Consider the following 23,985-nt stretch of genomic DNA (forward strand, 5'->3'; position numbering starts at 1 on the left):
CAGCCCAGATCTTTGTTTACTGAATAAAGGTATTGACCAATGTCCAGTGATATAACTAACTAAGATATTGAAGCTACATGGTCACTCATGGCCTCGAGAAAACGTCCCGGCTACGCTTCAAGGTTTTGTGCTTTACAGGTATGCATGTATATGAATGTATCTGCTGACTTATCGAGGTGTACTGTAACGCGATTCTATAAAGAAGAGATGTACGGGTGTCTAGGCTACAATTGTTCACACATGAATGAGTTTAACCTTAAGGTCAACATGGTTATATTCATGTGTGTCAGGCTGGCCTAATTTCGTTACGACTGTATACAAACAAGTGTATTATCTGATCCAGGCAATTCATGCATTTCTTCAGCTATTTCAATATGTTCACGTATATTACAACTTTGTAAGTTACCTTTCCTGTCTAGAAATAGCATAGAATGGTGATAGAGATGAAGTTCTATCCTGTGTGTGTGTGTGTGTGGGGGGGGGGGGGGGGGGGGGGGGGGGGGGGGGGGAGAAGGGGGGTACTAACTCCCTGGAAACTGCTTACATTGAATAGTACTACATTCCTGACGACTTAGCAATGTCAAAACACATTGCAATGAGCGTCTGTCGAATCTCAACAGAAACACTGCGAAACAGCTGCAATTATTGTGCAACAATAAAATGCACTGTCACGTAACATTAGACATGCACGAATCATATCGGAATCATAAATTGTACATATGGAAAGTAATAAATTAACCCAGGTACGTTTCAAAATAAAAGAAATGAGACAAATTAAAATGTACTTTCCAGTTATGCAAATGACGAATGGAACCCGCTGTTGTGCTGATGGGAGTTGTTATCGATAGAATTTATAATTGTTGCAACATATCAGGGGCCTTAAGCATGATGAGGGCCACTGTTTTGGTAACATGTTTATACTTCTTGCCTCATACACAATTATTTTCATTTGAACAAATATATAGACATTAAATCGTAAAAAAACCCTATCTTTTAACATATCTGTACTCAATATGATTGGGGGTATATCTTTGATCAAGTCAACTAATAAGGCCATGTTAAGCTCTTCATCAATCAACTTATAAGGCCATGTGTGATTCTTCATCAATCAACTAATAAGACAATGTGAGATTTTTCATGAAGTCAACTAATAAGGCCATGTTAAGCTCTTCATCAATCAACTTATAAGGCCATGAGTGATTCTTCATCAATCAACTAATAAGGCAATGTGAGATTTTTCATAAAGTCAACTAATAAAACCATGCGAAGCTCTTCATCAATCAACTAAAAAGGCCATGTGAGACTCTTCATCAAGTCAACTAATACAGTCAATCAGCTGCATCATCAAAGGTGTAAGCACAATACGATGAATAACTTACAATACTGACCTATCAATACATTCATAAAGAACGCGCACGAAAAGCGGGATTGTAACCGCTCAGCATTCAAGATGAGCAATATCTAAGCTAAAAAAACACGGTTATCATAAATGGAAACACTGTTTGACCTTAGAAAGTTTTCCTTCATCCCGAGATTCCCAAACTGTTCCAATGTGTTAATGTTATGATGATACAATGACAAGGGAAGAGAGGTATGTTCAGGAGATATACCCAGTACTGTATTATAATATTTGAAAAATTAACGTCAAGAAAGCGTAGCGGTAGTCCTCCCACATTGGATACACATAGAAAGTTCCGGAGAAGGTCACAGGTGTGATAAATGTAACACATATTACTCGAATTAAAAACTGTTTCGTATTATTCTTGACTAGTTCAAAATAATGCTAACCCATTCTTGCCGTAAAAGGCGACTATGATTGTCGTAAGAGGCGACTAACGGGATCGGGTGGTCAGGCTCGCTGACTTGGTTGATGCATGTAATCGTATCTCAATTGGGTGGATCGATGCTCATGATGTCAATCACTAGATGGTCTGATCCAGAATCGATTCTTTACCGACTGCCGTCATATAGCTTGAATATTGATAAGTGCGGCGTTAAACAAGGAACGAACAACTAAACAAATATATTTAATTTCATCTCAGCCTGTTGTATATTTGCACTGCTTGCACTGAGTCATTTGAAATTAACATAACGTTTCCAAGGTTGTAGAAATAGTGAAAGGATGCTATTTCATGTCCCCTACAAACTGTATTGATAACAGAACTGTAGTTATTTTGAAGTTGAACTAAGGTACCAGTTGGTTTGAAATAACTCCCTAACAGTAATCCATATTACGAACAACCATCTCGCCACCAGGAACATCGGCCTGGCTGAACGTGGCTTACCTGTTACTCTTCACTGCCAAATTGACCGCCTCCGTGGTCTAGTGGTAGAGCGTCCGCCCGGAGAGCGGAAGGTTCGGGGTTCGATCCCCGGCCGCGTCATACCAAAAGACTTTAAGAGATGGTACTTGTTGTTACCCTGTCTGGCGCTCGGCATTAAGGGGCTAAAACAAGGACTGGTCGGCTCGGAGTCAGTATACTGTGTCTGAGTGGGGTATTCATGTTAAACTGCGCCATGGTGTTTCAGTGAGCTAGCACTATAAATCGGCATCAGTCCGGACTAGTACAAGCAGCCACACAAACACACACACGTACATGCACGTCGCTATATAAGTGCAATAATGTTGGCGCGACTTTAAACCCCATTTCCACTCACCTCACTGCCAAATTAGTTGTTCAAGGTGAACAGTGCTGTTTACAAATTGCATGAACCCAGACTATCTGTAATCTGCTCACATCAATGTGATAATTACTGGTGGAAGTGAACCTACTGGTGCAATCAGGACAAAGGAACCTCCCTAAACTAGGAGTTTTTAGCTGCACGTGAGAAATGATTCTGTGGCCTTGACTCGGTGCTTAGTGTGTTTCTTTGTGTTTTGAAACATATTTTATCATGTTTGATAAGCTGTCGTTCTGATATCAAACTTATACAATTCTAATGAAGTATCGCCAGCCATTGTAACATGCATCGATGTGTCGGTTGTCCATAGTGGTTTCATACGCAAGGTTATGTGTGAAATGGGCTATTAATTTTGAAGTATCGAATCGAATTGTATACTGGGTTTAATTCTATTTTGACCAGTCAGAATCAACCATTCTTCAGTGTCAGGGACCCGACACCCAGAGATACCCGATATAGACAGCTAGCTGATAATGAGCTGCGTTATCTCGACAGTTAGATGCAAAGGCACCTGTAGCGCCGAGAACAATCTTGAGATTCTAAACAATCTTGGAATATGAGAAAATGGCAGTATTGTTCATAAGGCCATGTGAGCTTCTTCATCAGGCCAACAAAAAAGCCATGTGAAGCTCTTCATCAATCAAATAATAAGGCCATGTGGACCTCTACATCAACACCAACTAATAAGGCCTAGTGAAGGTCTTCATCAAGTCAACTAATAAGGCCACGTGGACCTCTACATCAACCAACTAATGAGGCCAAGTGAAGCTCTTCATCAAGTCAACTAACAAGGCAGGAACGTCACGTCACACGCTCTGATGTCATCATGTTCGGACACGATGTCATGGATACAAGTATTTAGAGCATGGCCTGGTGTACTGAATACCGCAAGGGACACTATCGCCTTCTCGCATCCTCGGCCTGTGGTTAACAGTGGGAAGTGTAGAATGTGACATTAGCAAATTACCAAAACGCTAAATACCAATTATAAAATACTAACACGCGACAAAAGTGCGAAAGCCTTATGATGCCACTTTAGTAACTTAATTTTATTTTTTTCAAATCTAGATTCTCGTTATTTAAATTATTTTTTCGCTACTTCGAATTTATTTAAATGACTTGAAATTTCTAGATTTTTCTCATTTCTTCGATTATTTTCTCGTAACTTCAATTATTTTCTTGTTATTTCAGTTAGTTTCTCGTTTCTTCGATTATTTTCTCGTTATTATAAAAACTCGAAATTTCGAGAAAATAATTGAAATAACGAGACAAAACTCGAAATTTCGAGTTTTTGTAATTAACTTGAAATAACAAGAACATAATCGAAGTAACGAGAGGAAAATCGACGTAACGAGGAAATGATTGAAATAACGAGACATTTCGATAATACAATTATGGTACCAAAGTGGCACCATTAGACTTTCGTACAAAAGGAAATTTCGCGTTCTTGATGTTATCAAAGAAAAAAATGTTCCTACAGTATTACATATTTTGTGTCCCTTTAAACCCATTAACCCACACTTTTGTGAAATGTATCCATTATCAAAGTTTAGAATCATAAAATATTTGAAAAAAATATTGTTGTGTCAGTTCTTTTAACAAAAATAATTGTTCACTGGATGTCCTGAAAATATTTCTGGAAGAGATGACAGAGCTTAATATTCGGAAAATCCCATTCTGCAAGCTTTATCTCAGGGTAATACATCGTACGCCAAAAAGATCGTGTTCCCATATCAAATAAAATTTAGTAAAATTATTAAAATATTCCTTGTGTACAGTAATGGTCTAAGACATCTTTGAAATAACATGGTGTATTAATATCCTTGCCATTGGCAATTCCAGGCAGAATAGGAAACCAGCTGTAGCCGTACGAGATGACAGATCTGAAGTGATGGCGATTACATGTGTTGTGTGCGACCTGGTTGATCGTGTGTCATTGTACACTGTCCGTGTCAGCATGGTTTTGCAAGGACTCAATCTGTCAGAGTTCACTCTGCTATAGCTCGAATACTGCCAACTGCGGCGCAAAACACCATTCATTTACTCACCAGTTATAATAACTAAAGACCAGTGACACTGTGTTAGAAAAATAAATATTTAATAAAATATACGATATACAAATATAACTATGTTGCATAACAATCTTCATGTTCCCGTTTGAGAATTTTTCTGGATGACGTCAATATGGAATGTTCGTATCTCCATGGGCTGGAGCGTTATAGTGTACGGGGCCTCGTGTTTATACTGCCCTTCCGGAGAACCTGGTCAAACAAGCAGAAACAAACGTCAAACATTATAAATAATAATATATCGCTTGCATTTTCCCCGAGGCAAAAGTGTTATGTGACTTTGAAAGTCCAGTTACCACCCTTGCCATACTTGGCTCGAATTATGAAGTTATAGTTTGGCTGGATTAGCGAGTCTATGCATAGTCCAATCAAAATCGCGTAACGAAATCAACATCCGGTTCGTACGGAAGCGTAGTAGGGCCCCGCTGAAATTTTTGTGTCTAAGTATCTCCTACGTAGGACTTGATATCTCCTACGTAGGCCTTAGTATCTTCAACGTAGGACTTACTACCTCTTACGTAGGACTTAGTATGGCCTAGAATCACTATCTCCTACGTAGGACTTAGTATCTCCTACGTAGGACGTATTATCTCCTATGTATGACTTATTATCTCCTACGTAGGAGTTCCTATATCCTACGTAGGCGATACTAAGTCCTACGTAGGAGATAGTTATTCTAGTCCATACTAAGTCCTACGTAGGAGATAGTAATTCTAGGCCATACTAAGTCCAACGTAGAAGATACTAAGTCCTACGTAGAAGATAGTAAGTCCTACGTAGAAGATACTAAGTCCTGCGCAGAAGATACTGAGTCCTACGTAGAAAATACTTAGACAAAAAGAAATCACCGTGGCCCTACTTCGCTTCCATAGGTTCGTAAACTGCCGTGCAGATTTCGGTCGATTTAAGGATTTGCAAAGCATGTGCACTGCCAACTCGGGGTCAAGAGATATTTTCCAAATCTTTTCGTGTTTTTACCCATTATATAATAATAAAGATCTTTATAATCGATAAGATCGACTGGGGACCTCCACTTTGCTCGAAGCAAATGCAAGTGATATGAGAGGTGGAATCTGATTGGTTAATAGGAGGGACATAAAAGGGATACAGGTAGTACGATCGACCCAGAAATTCAAGCCTATTTCGGCAAGGGTGGAAACTGGACTTTTATGGTCAGTTGACTCCCTTGCCTCGGGAAGATGATCACTTGAAGCATTGTTGTGTGTTTGGTAGAATTGAACCTCCTGGTTGCATCATAATTTCAAGAAACAATCCAAACATAAGGTCTGTTAAATGCCTCATTATCGTATAGGTACACGTCTTATACTGACCAAAGAACTGATGCACACACGTTTATAGGACCTACTGAATTTTGAAGACTTCATTGCAGTATTATAATATACATCATGTCATGTCATATCGTATAATGGAAAAATTCAGTAGCTAAACAAATAAAAAATAAACAAATTGGACACAAGCAATTCCTGCTATCTGCGAACACAATGGTATGTATATCCCGTGCATATCGTAATAAAACAAGCAGGGAATTATCATATTCACACAAATTAATATGGTAGTACTTTGAAAGGTAAACTGGAATGTGTTCTTACCGACTTGAGAGGGTGTTAATGACCCATCAGCCGTCTTCCACCTCAGTCGGCTGACACTGCTCACGTCATGGTTAGCACCAAGAGTTAACTCCCTTACTCCAGTGATTTTTAGCTTGGAAAATAAATCCTGAAATAAGAAAACATTTTGATATAAAAACGACCACAGCATCGATTCTCCTCCCATACTGCTACTGTTACTAATACTAATACTAATACCAGTACGACTATTTTGGATGAAAAGGTAAATAATTGCATCAAAAGTAACATTTATTCAAACTATTAATACCATGACTATATTCTGATATTTGTCTCGTTATAACAATGATTTACAGTCTCACATCTCCATCAACAAAAAAGTCTATCACACCAACTCACCTCTAAGTCTAGTTCTACAATTTGGTCTGATTCAGCGAGCTCCCGTTTTTCAAAAATATGTTCTAGTCTCAGCAACAGTTTATTGACCTTGCCAGGCACCTGATCCAAGGTCAGCAGGTGCACGTTACTCGGGAGAGGGGCAGATAATCCGGACCACTGGAAGGGAAACATATCACATGACCTCAATGCCCTTTGACTACAGAAATTTAAATGTACTGCTATGGATTCACTGCAAAACTAGTTAAATATCATAGCGACAGCGATATCAAACGGTTTGGTATGTACCAAAGATTGATGTGTCATACGGATCATTTTGTTTGTTTGTTGTTTAACGCCGCATTCATCAGTATTCTAGCTACATGTATATAGCAGCGGTCTGTAAATAATCGAGTCTAGACCAGACAATCCAGTAATTGACTTCATGAGCATCGATCCACGCAATTGGGATTCGATGACATGCATCAACTAAGTCAGCGAGCCTGACCACCCGATCCCGTTAGTCCCCTCGTACGACAGTTGCCTTTAGGGCAAGCTGGGTTTACTGAAGACCTGTTCTAACCCGGATCTTCACGGGGTCGTAAGTATACGGTAGGGATGAATATGTGCACACTATCCAAAACTAGTTTACATTATCTTAAGAAGCTTCCCATGGCTTTGAACAGTGTGTCAGCCTATTCTCGGTTCACACTGTCGGTGGATAGCTGAAAAATGTCCGATAGCGGCGGAAAAATCTTCTCACTCATTTGCCGGAATGCGATGAACATATATCGCAGGAGCTTTACGGGTGCTTCAGAACATATCGACATATTGCGACTTAGGTGCGGTAGAGTTCACTCCCTTCATGGCGCGCACATCCCTTGCAGTGGGAGTGTACGATCAAACACTGCCGTAAGCCTAATTCTTGGGTTTGAAATCGTGGAGTGAATGATCAATTGTTTTCCTATAGATACTACAGATGCTATAGATTTTATTTTTTTATTTTTCTAACAGCGGTGAGTGACTTCAATCTTCTTCAGTTCGCCCAGGGCAGAAAACATGGTTCAGTTTCTTAAATGATAAAAAAAAATTCAAATGAACAAAGCGGTTTTTTTCACCTGCGTATGCAAAGAATCCGTCAGACCTTGCTGGGAGGCAGAGAAAGACGTTGTCGGTGGGTGATGGAACTGCAGCCCCAGGGGGCGGAAATCTTGCCCTGCCCTCTCTATCGTGTTCAGAAATACGTAGTGTTTTCCTGCAACACAAAAAAACCCACACCATTATTCTACTACTGTACACAACAATTACAAATGACAAAATGAAACGAAAAACAACAACGAATACCGCTGTTGTATCTCGGTCGCAAGTCTGGATGCTTGGTGGGAGTTTCCTGCGTCGGGGTGCAACTATCACAATCTTACAGCGCTGTGGTGCAAATAAATTCCGGGGTAGAATAGGTCTTCACATATTCGTACCGTAAAAGGCGACTATGCTTGTTGTTTGTTTGTTTGTTTGTTGTTTAACGCCGCACTCAGCTATATTCCAGCTACATGACGGCGGTCAGTAAATAATCGAGTCTGGACCAGACAATCCAGTGATTGACATCATGAGCATCGATTCTCGCAATTGGTATACGATGACATGCATGAACAAAGCCAGCGAGCCTGACCACTCGATCTGGTTAGTTACCTCTTACGACAAGCATAGTCGCCATTTACGGCAAGCATGGGTTGCTGAAGACCTATTCTAACCCGAATCTTCACGGGTCTATGCTTGTCACAAGAGGCGACTAACGGGAATGGGTGGTCAGAGCAGTTACACACGAGAATATATATAGCAAACCCGAAAATATGTGCCTGGCATACCCTGTACATTCCTTAAGTTCTCATCTATTTTTTTATAAAGTGTGTGGGAGTGAGTTAACATATTTACGTCGCATCGGTAATATTTCAGCCGTACAGCAACGAAATCCTATTCGATACAAGTGTTTTATATATAATTAAGGGTCTTATAGAGAACACAAAACCACTCTACAATTACAATTATATCAATATCATACGGTACTGTCACTGTGAGTGATTAACCATTCCTGGTATGATAGGCATATCCCTTTCAGACGTTGGGCAGTACAGTGAAATTACCCCTGGCTATGAGACCTCGGCCGTCAACGCCTTTCTCATTCAGCGGTTCCTGTACTCCAAGATCATCGTCCTTGAACGTCCGCCGGTGGACCTGGAAAAGGGGAGACAACTCTTGAAGACTCATTACAGCTCCTCAACCAAAATTATTCTTGATCTACAACATACTTCTGTTGCCTTCTCGCAATCCGCGCGAAACAAATTGTAAAGGTTTAAACAATTTCACACGAATCCTAGCCGGGGATTAAGTTTTTGCACACGAAAGAGGTGGGTAAGTCTAAAAATAGTTCAGTTGTCCTTCCAGTTGCACAAAAGCGCTCTTAAACGATATTGCCACTATATTCGCGCTCGTGGGTTTCACCAAAGTGGTAAACGCCTGAGACCTGCATCACTTCGGACTTCCCTCCACCATTAGACTGACACACCGTGATATAACTGGAACACTGTTTATAGCGGCGTTAAACCCAACTCATTCACATAACGTATATGCTACGATATGTCTTTTTTATGAATGAGTGCCTCACTGAACTGTAATTTAGTAAATATTATATCACGGCGTGTCAGCTGAATCCTGAAGGCATGATCTCAGTGACACTTCACCCTCCGGTCAGCGGATCCTGGAACGTCTAAGGTGTATAACCCTGCATAACGAGTTGCGGTGCCTTAGCGACACCAACACACAACACCGTGTACCGTAATGAATATGCGAGTCTATATTTGGTATACAACTGTGTGATGGAAAGAAACGCGTATTGCATCGATTTTGTTTCAACACAAAACGAGAAATTCAAAGCGAACTCTGCAATCCATTTCAGTTGGAGCTAAATACTGTGGTGCCGTTGCTTTATATTAGTAATCGCTCAAATAAAATGTTAGTTTACATCTCCATAGACTACTGACTTGGCGAGCCCTATCATGTCATCTGGAAACATGAAATGCTTTTAAAATCCCAATACGGGACTGGAAAGGCAATAATCGCGTAAATGTTTTATCCGAATGGTATATCTGTCCGCTATGGATACATGCCATCATGTACGTGTGTGTGTTTGAGTGTGTGGCTGTGTGTGTGTGCGTGTGTCCTCCTGTGTATATGTGTGCGTGTGTATGTGTCTGTGTGTGTGTCCGTGTATTTGCATGTGTCCGTCTGTGTGTGTGTGTGTGTATGTGTGTGTCCGTGTGTGCGCACGTGTGTCTGTCCATGTGTGTGTGTCCTCGTGAGTGTGTGTGTGTTCGTGTGTGTGCATGTGTCTGTCCGTGTGTATCTGTCCGTGTGTGTGTGCGTGTGCGCGCGCATGTGTGTGTCTGTCCGTGTGTGTGTGTGCGTGCGTGCGTGCGTGCGTGCGTGTGTGTGTGATAACGCCCTGCTTTACCCCCTGGGGAATACGGAAACGCCAAGGAACGCTCAAAATCAGTTCATTATACCGCCGTCATATAGCTTGAATAGTGCTGAGTGCGGCGTTAAACAACATACAACTAACCAACCAACCAAACAGTTCATCATAACCAACGCCACACAGTGAACATCCGAATGGAGTCCAAGTGCATGAATGATTGTTTTATCGCCGCGAGTTGATTGTTTCAAACAGTGTCACGACGGCCGTATGACATCCAGTAATGGAACAGACCAACTGGTGGTCGACAGCATGAAGACCAAAGTTGTGAGAATGCGATGACACACAACCAGTCGGTTCTTACTAATAGCATTAGGTACTGTGTTCGACCCGGATGCTAGGGGCATGTTTGCCCTGACACGAAGGCTAGGAGTAGAACAGAGTTCGTTTTGACCAACTAGCCGATAGATAGACTAGTTATATACAGTGTTGACGAAACTATTTACCAGAAGTTCCATTTCACCATCTTTAATGCTGGCACCACCCTGACACCGATCTGTCAATACCGTCAGCTGGGCCTTCCTGCCCTGATCCTAGATAAAACAGACATACGTTATTACATCATGTGCATTGAAATACTTTGAAACAGGAGACGGTTACATAAACATCAATTGTAAGTGATTTGTTGCATTTGATTGGTTAGCCAAGCAATGTTTTTCCATTTATGTTTCAATAACCCGAAAAAGGTTTAGGCCCCCAACTCCTACTAACTTACTTCTGTTTCCTGATTGGCTGATTATAGAACGGGTGGCACGTGCACTTGCATTGTATTATAGCACTGAATGCAACCGATTACTGTTGTCTGGTCTGTGAAGTTATTATTGTTGACTTATCTATATTTGAGAATTGACTTCAATAAATTATTGCGGTAATTATGGTTTGTTTGTTTGTTGTTGAACGTCGCACTCAGCAATATTCCAGCTATATGACGGCGGTAAATAATCAAGTCTGTACCAGATAATTCAGTGATTGACATCATGAACATCGATCAACGCAACTGGGATACAATGACATGCATCAACCAAGTCAGCGAGCCTGACCACCCGATCCCGTTAGTCACCTGTTACGACAAGCACAGTCACCTGTTACGAAAAGCATGGGTTGCTGAAGACCTATTCTAACCTGGATCTTCACGGGTTGCGTTTATGGAGGTATGGACGTAAAAAACATGTAGACTCCGGTTTTCACAAGACCCCTATACATACAAACAATATTTTTCACAATAAAAAAAAATCTTGTGAAAAATATTTTTCTCTTCAAATGGCCTGGGAATGCAAACGTCTGTTAACAAAGTTTAGAATTGGCTGTAATTCTTTGGGTCTGCAGCATCTAGGTAAGGGCGTATCAATAATGACCTATGATAATATTCTGTGTGAACATTGCAACGCAAATGAAGATGAAATTCATGTTGTATATGTCTGTAAACATTGTGAAGATGAGCATAAACTGTTTTTACCTAAATTGTCAAATAAGCAGTATTATTCACTTAAAAGCTTATGTACTTCGTCAGATAGTATTGCCATATACCAAGTTCTTAACACATCTTTTAAGAAGGGTTCCTCTTAATAAGTAATTTGTAATTTGTTAATTTGAATCTGTATGTCTTTATGGGGTAACTCACTTTATGATGTAAAACGTTTTGTACTTTAGGTCACGTGGCCTTAAATGCAAATAAACCTGTCTGTCTGTCTGCAAACAATATTGAAGTCAATTCTGAAATAATTGTGAGCTAACAGAGTATTCATCACGATTACGAATACAAGAGAGAGTCCACGCTTGGTTGGACAGTATGACTCATTGTTTCACCAAAGCACCAAGGGAGGTAACTCTAACCAGTGCGCAGCTATCAACAAGCACAAGAGACACAAAAAGCAAAAACAATTATTGAGGAATAGAACCAGGGGAGTGGGGTGTCGAGAGACCACCATCATCCCTCTCCCCACTCTGATTCCACAAGGACTTTTGATTCAAATAACCATTCCTTCATTTAATTGATGATGCGGGAATATCATGCGTGGTATTTGTTTTTGATGCAGCACCCATCACTATCATTTATTAGTTACTGCCAATAAATCTTTGAAAGATCCACATAATTATTTTTAAATGTTATATCGTTTAAAGTTTTGGTAATGTTTTCCACATAATCAAAAGAGCTACTCTACTGTAAAAATGAAACTGAAATTAAAATTTTATTTTGAGAGGAAAATCGCATTAGGTTAGTGCCAGTCAGTAGTTACGGTACGCCTGGCGGATTTAAACGCCCACAGCAGCTAAACTACAAGTACGTCGATTAATGTAATTGTTTTCCTTACTTGTAGAGCGATTCTGCCAGTGACGGGGTAGTAATTGCCTGAAATAGGGCTTGTCACAGTCAGGTTCCATGTCTCACGTTTATCTAGTCTGAAAAAATAAATGAGTTTGCATTTCTAATGACATTGTGATTAATTGAGTAATGGATTGTCGGCAACAGATGGGAAACCGATGAAGTGTCGGAACCCGACATCGTTTCCTGCACAACCTTCACGATCATTGGGAGACACTGTAATACCACGAACTTTACGGGTGTATTCACGTATATGGCATGATACATTATGTGAGAGGATATATGCTCACCGCTAAAAGAAACGCGAAAAATAAAAACATATAGATACATACAATGTATGCCCGTAAAGAAGAGATGTTACCAATGTGTACCACTTAATGACAAAACTAACAATCAGTTAAGTGTTACCACAGTGACTTTATTCTTATCACAACATGCTGTACCTGATTTCCAAACTTTACACGCTTATCCTGCACGAGACAAATTGCGCATCTCGAGTCATGAATCTATGACATCACATGTGATGCGTTCATGAGCGTCGGTTCACACAACATACCAGTTGGTTGGTTGGTTGGTTGTTTTGAAGCCGCACTCAGCAATATGCCATCTATATGACGGCGGTCTGTAAATAATCGAGTCTGGACCAGACAGTCTAGTGATTGATATCATGAGCATCGATCCATGCAATTGGGATCGATGACATGCAAGTCAGTGAGCCTGACCACCCGATCCCGATAGTCGCCTTTTACGGCAAGCATAGGTTGCTGAAGCCCTATTCTACCCCGGATATGTTCGGTTGTGCATCGAACAAATCTAATATCTCTTGAATATGAGTGATTTTTCACATATTAACCAGCATGTATGGTGTTCGCGTTTCTTTGCAGTTGAGTATACATCATTAACCATATCCAAGAACATCAGATGTGACAACCAAATGATAACCTTGTGTGTGACATGTCACAGGGAGATTGACCTTGACACAAGGCACTTGCCGTTGACGTAACGTTTTTCTTGAATGTTATCATATTTGTGCAGACAAAAAGAACCTGGTGTTTTGCAGATGCACATGAGAGACAGTTACCTGCGTTGGATCATCTCGCGCCCGTTGGAATCTGTGTACACAATCCCCTCCGTCTGCAGGTCGGTGACAAAGTTGGATATCAGTTCCTTGGATTGCCTGTCACTACAACAGAGACCGATTGATAGGTGACTCGTTACTCTCGAGGACGGCGCAAGTTCCAGACTTGACCTGTATTATTTATGAGTCATGTAGCTACTGTGTGGTGTCTCTGAGTGGCGTAACATGACAGTCCTTTAATTTGTTTGTTTGTTTGTTTGTTTGTTTGTTTGTTTGTTTGTTTGTTGTTTAACACCGCACTCAACAATATTCCATCTATATGACGGCGGTCTTTGAATAATCGAGTCTGGACCAGATAAGCCGGTGATTGACATCATGAACATCGAACCATGCAATTGGAATACGATGACAATGATCCAAGTCAGCGAGCCTGACCACTCGATCCGGTTAGTTGCCTCTTACGACAAGCATGGACCTTCACGGGTGGTTGTCTTTTGAACGAGCATTAAATGTGTGTAGATCTTATTCACTTTGACCCTCCGTACTTACTCGTCAGGTATAGGTCCGATTGTCCACTCCATCTCCAGATAGGGGGCTCCGTCATACAGCCTGATCACCTGGGTTACCCAGCTAGAAAACTCCTGGTGGATCTCTAGGGCGTTCAAACCCTGCAACACAATCGGTAGATACCGTGAATATGTGAGTGAAATATTTTCCGCCGCTTTTAGCAATATACCACCGTCATCACGAAGGTTCACAAAGTTCTTAATATCTGAACATGATGCATATTGATATGATCGAAAATTGTTTTACACCAATTTGAGTGTTTATCAGCAATACTACGAAAGGGCAATCCAACAATGTGTTTGTTACACTATCAGAAGTATTCTGGCTTATATGACGGTGGCCGGTACACGATGGAACCTGGTCCAGATTGATACAGAGGAACATCCAACGAAGTCGGGGTACGATGACACGCAATTATCAAGCAACTGACCCTGACCACCCTATTCCGTTAAGCCCTTCTTACGACGTACAGTGTAGATCTGGCACCTGCTCTGTCCCTTAACCAAAGGGGCCAAAAATGTACACATGCACAATATGCCTTCGTCTTGTCGCAACCCTTACATGCATTTGTCAGAAGAGTGATAATAATAATAATAATAATAATAATAATAATAATAATAATAATAATAATAATAATAAAATAAATAAATAAATTTCTGTTAATATTATTATCATTACATTATACATTTTTATACTGCACTTATACAGATACTAGTATCGGCTCAAATGCGGTATATTTGTTCCCCGTCCAGTGGATCCGTAAGTATTGCAGTTATCATTTTCATCTCCCTGGGGAGAATACAACCCAAGCTGCCCACGTGAGCCGTAGGGGTTTTGTTGATAGTGCCTAGTCATGACATAAGTGTGTAGGACGCTCACCTTAAATGTCTTGACGTTGACCCCTTTAGAGTCACGACCGTTCAGTCTGACAGGGCCCTGCCCTTCCTTCGGGACGAAAGCGTAGGCCCCCGAAGCCCGTTTGTGGGAGCCCAGGAACCCCCCGGTGCGGTCATTGGGGTCCCGTTGTTGGCCTTCACTAGACAGGTAATACCTGTAGCTCTGCTCAAACTCAATCTTCGTCTTAGTCACTAGGTTTGTCAGAGTCTTCGTCAAACCACTTTCAGCATCAACCGTTAATGACAAAAACTGAAAAAAACAATGTGTGACAATGATATTCTTAACAATATCGCTCAAAATGTAACTTTGACGCACGTTGATTTTTATGTCACGTACGTAAAACTAGCGCCACGGCACTGTAGCTCACCAACATATGCAGTGAACAGTTTAAAATGCCAGTGAGTGAGTGAGTATGGTTTTACGCCGCATTTAGCAATATTCCAGCAAAATCACGGCGGGATACACCAGAAATAGGCTTCATACATTGTACCCACGTGGAAAATGTCAACGGAAAATAACACAGAATACATGTTAGCAGTGCTACTCAAATATATGCTGTATAAATACTGATATCTGAAACCAACATCTGAGGATTGGAACAAACTCATCACAAGGACAAACCTGCAAGTTCAGTTCCTATTGGGGTGTCATCATTAGTGGCAACAAGTATGTGAAGTTGGTCTGTTGGTCAGTTTCGGAGTGAGAAGAAACGTATTTTAGACTGTTGATAGGAGCATGGCCGAAATGCAGCATAAAACATAAGTGCAATGGTCAACTGAAACTGTTGACGACGGACGACAGACGGCAATGACATTCCGTCAGATGGGCCAGATATGAGTGAGTGAGTTTGGTTTTACGACCCTTTTAGCAATATTCCTGCAATATCACGGTGGTCTGTAAATAATCGAGTCTGGATCAGACAATCATGAGCAACGATCCACGCAATTGGGATCGATGACATGCATCAACCGGCGTGACGAGCGAACTCTTTAACCACAAGGCTACCCGCCAGATATGACTGCTGATCGATTATGGATTACTCTTAAAGAAACAGGCTAACATTGATGTAGTTTTCAAAAGAAGTCACAGCATTCAGAACACAATTAAAGCCACAGGGCAACCACCATCCAGCCACAAGCTAGAACCATCAGGAGCAGTGTACCACATTCCATGCAATTGTGGACAAGCCTATATTGGCGAAACATCTCGGCCTCTCAAAACCCGAATTAAAGAACATCAAAGTTCTATCTCCAAAAATGACTCTAAATCAGCTCTATCAGACCATATGAAACGTTGCTTCTAATTGTAATTAAGAATTTGTTCATCCATATATCTTATCCTCACTTTGGGACATTTGTATGTGCATTATCTCACACGTTCAAATGGCAGACTACTAGCTACTCTAAACTTGCATGTTTGTGCCTTCCCCAAATTACATACGGATTGCTAAATTCATCATTCTTTAGCCTTACCTTGTTGCTTTTATTCCTACACATTGAAGTATTGAAATGAACGAAGTGTAATTGTATTTCATATGTTCACATCTAATGGATTTCATAATCATTACCCGTCGGCCACAAAGGCCCTTGTCATATCGTGTTCCTTGTTAATGTGGACAGTCGACATGGACCAGTACACTCCAAATTTATCGTTATCGTAAGGCACCCAAAGGGCAGGTTCGACACAAGCGGATATTTGAGTAAAGAATAAAGATACAGTAGCTACGTATGTAGATTTACATCGTACAAGCCCCGTGAAGATCCGTGTTAGAATTATAGATCTTCAGCAACTAATGCTTACCGTAAGGGGCGACTATTGGGATCGGGTGGTCAGGCTCGCTGACTTGGTTGATGCATGTCATCGTATCCAAATTAGGTGGATCGATGCTCATGATATCAATCACTGGATTGTCTTGTCCAGACTCGATTACTTACAGACCGCCGTCATATAACGGGAATATTTCCGAGTGCGGCGTTAAACAAAAACAAACAAACAAACATCGAACAGACCATGACGCATATACTGACGGGGAAAATAAGGGAACACGTTACTGCTGAATAATGTTTACTTGCTGATAGAACTTCAAAACAAGTGACTGCGACACGTGCGTATCACCAAGGTGCTGATTAATATATTCTTACTCTCGGGGTGGGTGGGGGGGGGGGGGGGGGGGGGGGGGGCACGGGTGGCCCAGTCATCTAAGGCGCCGCGATTCGCTGTGCAGAGTTGCTTCCCGTGGGCATGCCAGAAACCTATGATTGTGGGTTTGAATCCCGGTTCGCCCTGATTATGTTTCTAGGTTTGTCAGCACCATACCCGTGCTCATGTGTTTCACCGAAGTGGTAAACGTCTGAGACCTGCATCACTTCGGGCTTTCCTCCCACATTAAGCTGACACGCCGTGATATAACTGGAATACTGTTAAAAGCGGCGTTAAACCCAACTCACTCACTCACTCTTACTCCCGGGTACATACAGGTGTCAACCCGAAGTAAATCCTTCCGAATATAGCTGTTGCATTGTTCGGTCAAACGGCAATATATTCAGTGTCCCCCGAAATAGGAAAATTGATTTCTTACCTCATTCTCTATCACAATGTCGTCCTTGGTGTTGTCTTGCAGTAGCGGGATGTCATCCGAACCTGGATGGGAACGACAACAAAGACGTGATGCAGGTTCATGTATAAGACACGTATAATTGAAATCACCACTAGGACATAAAACCATCAGGAAAAATATATTCAGCTGATATTAAAGTGAACATGAACCACGTCTAGACGCTCCCGAAGATAGCTTGTGTTCAGCGTTATTAATGACGTATATATTCTAAACGCATTTGTGTTTATGTGAAATATCAGATCTGCCAGATTATTCTAGTTCCTCCAGACAATCAGCAAGACGTTTCGGTTCTCGTGTCAACATCAGAAGCACGCCTGGTGTAACTGCATACTAACTTGATTCTTTCTTCACTTTATACGAAGCGAATCCTAGCGGGGGGACGTCAGCTCCGAACACGAGCTCGGCTTTAGCTGTGGACTGGCCTCGTTCTGGGATGCCGCTAGTTGATGGCGGAAGGGGTACTGTCTGGAACACATACAACGACCATCGTTTAAAATATTTGTTTGTTTGTTTGTTTGTTTGCGGTGTAATGCCGCAATATTCCGGCAATAAGACGGTGGTCTGTAAATAATTGAGTCTTGACCAGACAATCCAGTGATTGACATCATGAGCATCGATCCATGCATTTAGGATACGATGACATGCATCAACAGAGAGTCTGACCACCCGATCCCGTTACTCATCTCTTACGACAAGCATGGGTTGCTGAAGAATATTCTAATCCGGATCTTCACGGGTCTTGTTTACAATGAATGGAAATTAGGATATACATGTTGTGCTCAAAGCGATGATAATAACAGTGTTAAGAAGTAGTATTGAATGACTGACTGTTATTCAGTGCCGCAAGCAGCAACATTCCTATACCCAGCTGAGGCCCGTGAGTATGGATTTGTGCCGCGTTTAGCAAAATTCCATGGCATATACACTTGAAATGGGCTTCACGCATTGTACTCGTGTTGGATCTCGAACCCTGGTCTTCGGGGCGACGAGCGAACGCTTTAACCACTAGGCTACCCGACCGCCCCTTTGGTCTGGACCAACCTAGACCACCCACCAATCAGCGAAGCCATGACACTGAGGCTGATCCCCTGCGCCCGCTCCGTACCGCATGTATAGGGTACTGTTTTGTCCCCTATTATTCAGCAGTGGAGTTGACATCGATTTTAACACATACATGTGTGGTCAGCAAGATTCGACCTCACACATTGTACCCATTTCGGGAATCGACCCAATGCCCGAACAATTCGTTGAGAATTCCAGTTATAGGCGTGTCAATATAATGTTGGAGGAAAGCCCGGAGTGATGCAGGTCTCAGACGTTTACCACTTCGGTGAAACCCACGAGCACGGGTATGGTGCTGACAAACCTAGAAACATAATTGGGGCGAACCGGGATTCGAACCCACAATCATAGGTTTCTGTCATGCCCAAGGGACGCAACTCTGCACAGAGAATCGCGGCACCTTAGACGACTGGGCCACCCGTGCCCCCTTGAAGAAGATGAAGACTTGACACTTTTATAGGAAACTTCTTTCTCCATAAACAGTCCATGTCTTCACGTTCTTCCAACTAAACACCCATCATAGACATGTATGAAGAAGTATCGTTTGGGCTATAAAACCAGCCATGTAAAATTATTAAAATTAAATCTAAAAAATGAAATGAAACGTATAATGCAATTCGCCCACTCAATCTATTTAAACAAGGTTCTTGCCTTACAGATCGGCGAACCCTGTAAGTCAGATGCTTTTACCTGTAAAACTTGATTTGATTGTAATGCAAAAAATCAACCATCATATTCGACGTTCTACTATTCAAAAGTTAAAGTAAGAGCGCCCTGTGTATAACAAAATATTAAACGACCACATATCAGTGTTCTAGACTTCAGCATGATACACGATCATGAAACACAACGTGAGTGATACACATTCTGGGGTAGACCTGTACTTTGAGGCGACGTAAGGAGCGTGTAAGTTTTTGCCATGCCATGTCTGAAGTGAAAGTGAATATTATTTCCCTTGGTATTTCATGTTGTCGACTTTACAAGATTTTCTGTAACCACGTTTCGGCTGTCATTAAAAAGAGCTTTAGACTGGGTTGTAGGTGATTTAATCATGAAGGAAAAGCATTTCAAGGAGACACTATTTTAGTGAGTGAGTGAGTTGGGTTTAACGCCGCTTTTAACAGTATTCCAGTTATATCACGACGTGTCAGCTTAATGTGGGAGGAAAGCCCGAAATGATGCAGGTTTCGGACGTTTACCACTTCGGTGAAACCCACGAGCACGGGTATGGTGCTGACAAACCTAGAAACATAATCGGGGCGCACCGGGATTCAAACCCACAATCATAAGTTTCTGGTGTGCCCAAGGGACGCAACTCCGCACAGTGAATCGCGGCGCCATAGACGACTGGGCCACCCGTGCCTCCAGACACTATTTTTAATAATTGTTTTTTAAAATTATCATACTTTCAACCAATTTGCATCAAAACAACAAAAAGAACATTTGGGTACATGTTATCTCTGAAGAGGCCACCGCCTCCGTGGTCTAGTGGTAGAGCGTCCGCCCGGAGGGCGGAAGGTCCTGTGTTCGAACCCCGGCCACGTCAAACCAAAAGACGTTTAAAATGGTACTTGTTGTTACCCTGTCTTGGGGTCCGCATAAAGGGGCTAAAACAAGGACTGGTCGGCTCGGAGTCAGTATACAGTGTTTGAGTGGGGTATTCATTTTAAACTGCGGCATGGTATCTCAGCGAACTAGCACTAAGAAATGGCATCAGTCCGGACTAGTAGAAGCAGCCACACACACACGTGCATGCACGTCGCTATATAAGTGCAATAATCTTGGACGCGACGTTAAACCCAATTTCACCTTACCTCACCTCTATAGAGGCCTAAACAAGGACTACACTTTTAAAACAAGTTACTGTAATATATATATATATAACTATCACTACAATATAACGTCAGTGTATATAACATCACTATATATAAGTCAGGATACGAATTAATGGATGAACAACTTCTTTATTACAATAAGAGCGACGTTTCGGTGTAGGTTCTAACACCGTTCACAAACAAGTACGGTTCTAACGGTGTAAGAACCTACACCGAAACGTCGCTCTTATTGTAATGAAGACGTTGTTCACCCATAAATTCTTATCCTTACTTAGTACTCCAACTTCTAAATGCCTATCAAAGAAATCATTATATATAACCTTTACAATATATAACCAACGCTGTATATATAACATCACTGTATACAACATCACGATATGTAGCCACACAATATATAACCACAAATATATAAATACTATTAATAAAAACTATTACAATTATATGTACATTATAGATGGGTACTAAATCAACAATTTGACAAGAGACTTTGAAGGTTTAACATATGTATGTATCCCTTTAGGTTTAACAGCTTTCCTCCAAATCCTTTTGATTTGATTTTTCTCTATTTTCACAGACAGGAATGACTTCCAATGGATGAATTGAAGAGTATCTGTTTAAACTCTTGGTTTTATTTCGACCATACACGGACCTTAGCTTTTAGAAATATCCGTAGGCCAAATGATATAAAAACTGAGGTTTGCGTACCGTATAAACATTAAGTCAGCGCACTTATTGTCGATCGTTACAACCGGCATTTCACGATTATTAATACTCCAAGCCGCATTCAACGATGCATTATGTGAATTCATGATCATGAATAATGTTTCAATGTCAATTGTCTGTTGCAGCGATTAGTAGAAGCAATCAATTTGACCTGAAACGACACAAATTACCTGCTACCATATCACGTGACCCACTTCAATCGATCTGGCATCAATCATTCATGCTTTTAATATGAGGACGTTGACCTTTTTTAAGGAGATATGGCACTCGCTAAAACAGCCTCATTTTGCCTTGAGTGGCATGGTCTATTTTATTCAGGGATTTGGCAGCGACTGTCCATATTACTCTGTTGTACAATATTAATGGAACTGCATGTATTATTCATTCAACTTCCTGGTGCAATATTGAAATTGAAAACACTGCACACGCGGTCATACCAGTTGGTTCACGTTCTTCAAAAAGCATTACAGAAATTAATAGCTTAACATGTCTGCCGTAATGCAGATTGGAAGTATAATAATTTTTAAAAACCTAAAAATATAACGATCATAATTTTGAGAAAAAGGTTCATGTTATTTTAGCTACGAGTTCAAATCAGTCCCAAAAGATTTATGCCGTCCACATTATAGGGAGGTAATGCAGTGGAAGTGAATCTGCATGCATTCGTACACTCCACGTGGTGGATCTCAATGACAGATAATAGACATAACTATATTACACTCTGGCTCAATAAGACACTCTCCATTAATATTGACTTCACGGAAACACCGGAATAAAAAAGAAGAAGTTAGTGTATACGCATAAACGTCGTATCTTGCAACAGCGAGAAAAACAAATTCATTTTTGTAAAATGTTTACTTAATTTACTTGTTAATTCCACTTATACAGTTTTATCAACTTATTATCAGACTGACCTCGCCGTGAGTTCATTAAATGCAAAGTCTGTTTACCCCACCTGATTCTAAACATCCCCACAAGGAAAATGCATTATGTCTTAAAGGTTATCTTAACCTTCCATGTTGATTTTGTCATCGTACACCAAAGGAAATGTCAGTTGCTCACGCCATCAATCACTGGTTTGTCTGACTCAGAATCGAATATGTATGAACCATTCGATTGTCCCAAAATGCTTGAAAAACAAACAAACTTCTGACTATTGACAAAAAGAAAGTAATTGGTAGCCACAAAAATAAATCGTTGCAAGATGCTCTAAAAATATATATTCAGTCTCATAGTATTTATTATTAAAAAAATATCTGGTATTGCAGCTGTAGCTGTAACAAAGACTAAGCCCTCAAGATTACATCCAAGTCCCCACCCTAGACTACAATGTAGTCTGTCCCTTGAGTGGCGTAAAACAACACTCATTCGCCTCGTGTAGATGCTATTTTTAGAAATAGTTCAGCAGTAAATGCAGAGACGCGTGAATACATCAACCTAGCCTTGGTCCTCGGGTGCACTGAATAAAACACCAGTGTTACTCCAGTTTTTTGTATGTCTGTAACCAGCAAGTCTAGATAATCCCACAAAGACGCCAGTCTGTTTATACAGTAAACTACGGTTATAACGAACACGCTTATAACGAAACTGACGGAAATAACGAACTGACTTTTTGGTTCCGACTAATTGCTGTAGTTATGCTGTATATATGCTTATAACCAACTTCGGTTATAACGAACTAAAATTAGTAGTCCCTTTGAGTTCGTTATAACCGTACTTTACCGTATTTGATTAACTAGCTATAGGACATTAAACTACGGTTATAACGAACTAAAAGGGACTACTAAATTTAGTTCGTTATAACCGTAATTCGTTATAAGCATATATACAGCATAACTACTGCATATAGTCGGGACTAAAAAGTTAGTTCGTTATATCCGTTAGATCGTTATAAGCGTGTTCGTTATAACCGTAATTTACTGTAATTGTTTCAGAGAATGTTGCAAGTCTCACCTCAGCCCTGATCTCCTTGCCGTCTCCCAGCACCGTGTATGTCCCCCCGGGGATCGGCAGCCTGACGAAATGGGTGACTGGCCAGCCAAGGGGGTTGAATAAATTCACGGAAAACTGTGAATAAAAGTAGCAATGTACACAACTCTGCAGATCTACTGATAGTTGGGAGTTATCACGCGTGACAGTATGCTTTGTGATCATAATCATCCCGGAAAGTATACTTCACATAGTCTTGCATTGCACGCAATGATCCTATACTGCGTGGGTTGGATTTGTCGGCGTTTTGAACACTATTTGGGTTAAGTCACGGCGTGTCAGCTTGTCGGAAACCGAAAGTAATGAGGAAAGTCCCATGTGACGGAAGGCATACGCCTAACCACTTTGAAGAAACAACAGGCGGTCGGGTAGCCTAGTGGTTAAAGCGTTCGCTCGTCACGCCGAAGACCCGGGTTCGATTCCCGACATGGGTACAATTTGTGAAGCCCATTTCTGGTGTTCCCCACCGTGAGATTGCACAATCATGACACCGCAAGGGATTCAGCTCTGCAGAACGAATTGCGTTGCCTGACAAGACTGGGTCACCCCTGCCCCCTTGGAGCATGGGTGTGGCTGAATTTTGGAATCGGACTCGGGGTTAGGTGGTTTCTGACACTCCCAACTTACATACACAACAGGCGAATCTAAAATCT

General features: G+C 41.2%; 1 protein-coding gene across 3 annotated transcripts in view; it reads right to left on the reverse strand.

Annotated features, from left to right (window-relative positions):
• Nucleotides 1-4,759: 4,759 nt before the first annotated feature.
• Nucleotides 4,760-23,985, reverse strand: part of LOC139468335 (lysosomal alpha-mannosidase-like) — an 86,380-nt gene continuing 67,154 nt past the window's right edge. For all 3 annotated transcript variants that reach the window (XM_071250239.1, XM_071250238.1, XM_071250240.1), the window contains exons 15-27: nt 23,297-23,410; nt 18,059-18,188; nt 17,685-17,746; nt 15,089-15,355; nt 14,192-14,310; nt 13,646-13,747; nt 12,554-12,641; nt 10,688-10,774; nt 8,854-8,944; nt 7,831-7,967; nt 6,737-6,892; nt 6,362-6,488; nt 4,760-4,943 (exon numbers count right to left, since the gene is read on the reverse strand). In XM_071250239.1, coding sequence (XP_071106340.1) covers nt 4,828-4,943; nt 6,362-6,488; nt 6,737-6,892; nt 7,831-7,967; nt 8,854-8,944; nt 10,688-10,774; nt 12,554-12,641; nt 13,646-13,747; nt 14,192-14,310; nt 15,089-15,355; nt 17,685-17,746; nt 18,059-18,188; nt 23,297-23,410 — 1,596 coding nt within the window. In that variant the 3' untranslated portion in view covers nt 4,760-4,827. The remainder of the gene's footprint in view (nt 4,944-6,361; nt 6,489-6,736; nt 6,893-7,830; nt 7,968-8,853; nt 8,945-10,687; nt 10,775-12,553; nt 12,642-13,645; nt 13,748-14,191; nt 14,311-15,088; nt 15,356-17,684; nt 17,747-18,058; nt 18,189-23,296; nt 23,411-23,985) is intronic.

The sequence above is a fragment of the Haliotis cracherodii genome, unplaced genomic scaffold (genome assembly GCF_022045235.1).
Source record: "Haliotis cracherodii isolate W230 unplaced genomic scaffold, xgHalCrac1.p SCAF_2, whole genome shotgun sequence".
Taxonomy (NCBI): Eukaryota; Metazoa; Mollusca; class Gastropoda; order Lepetellida; family Haliotidae; genus Haliotis; species Haliotis cracherodii.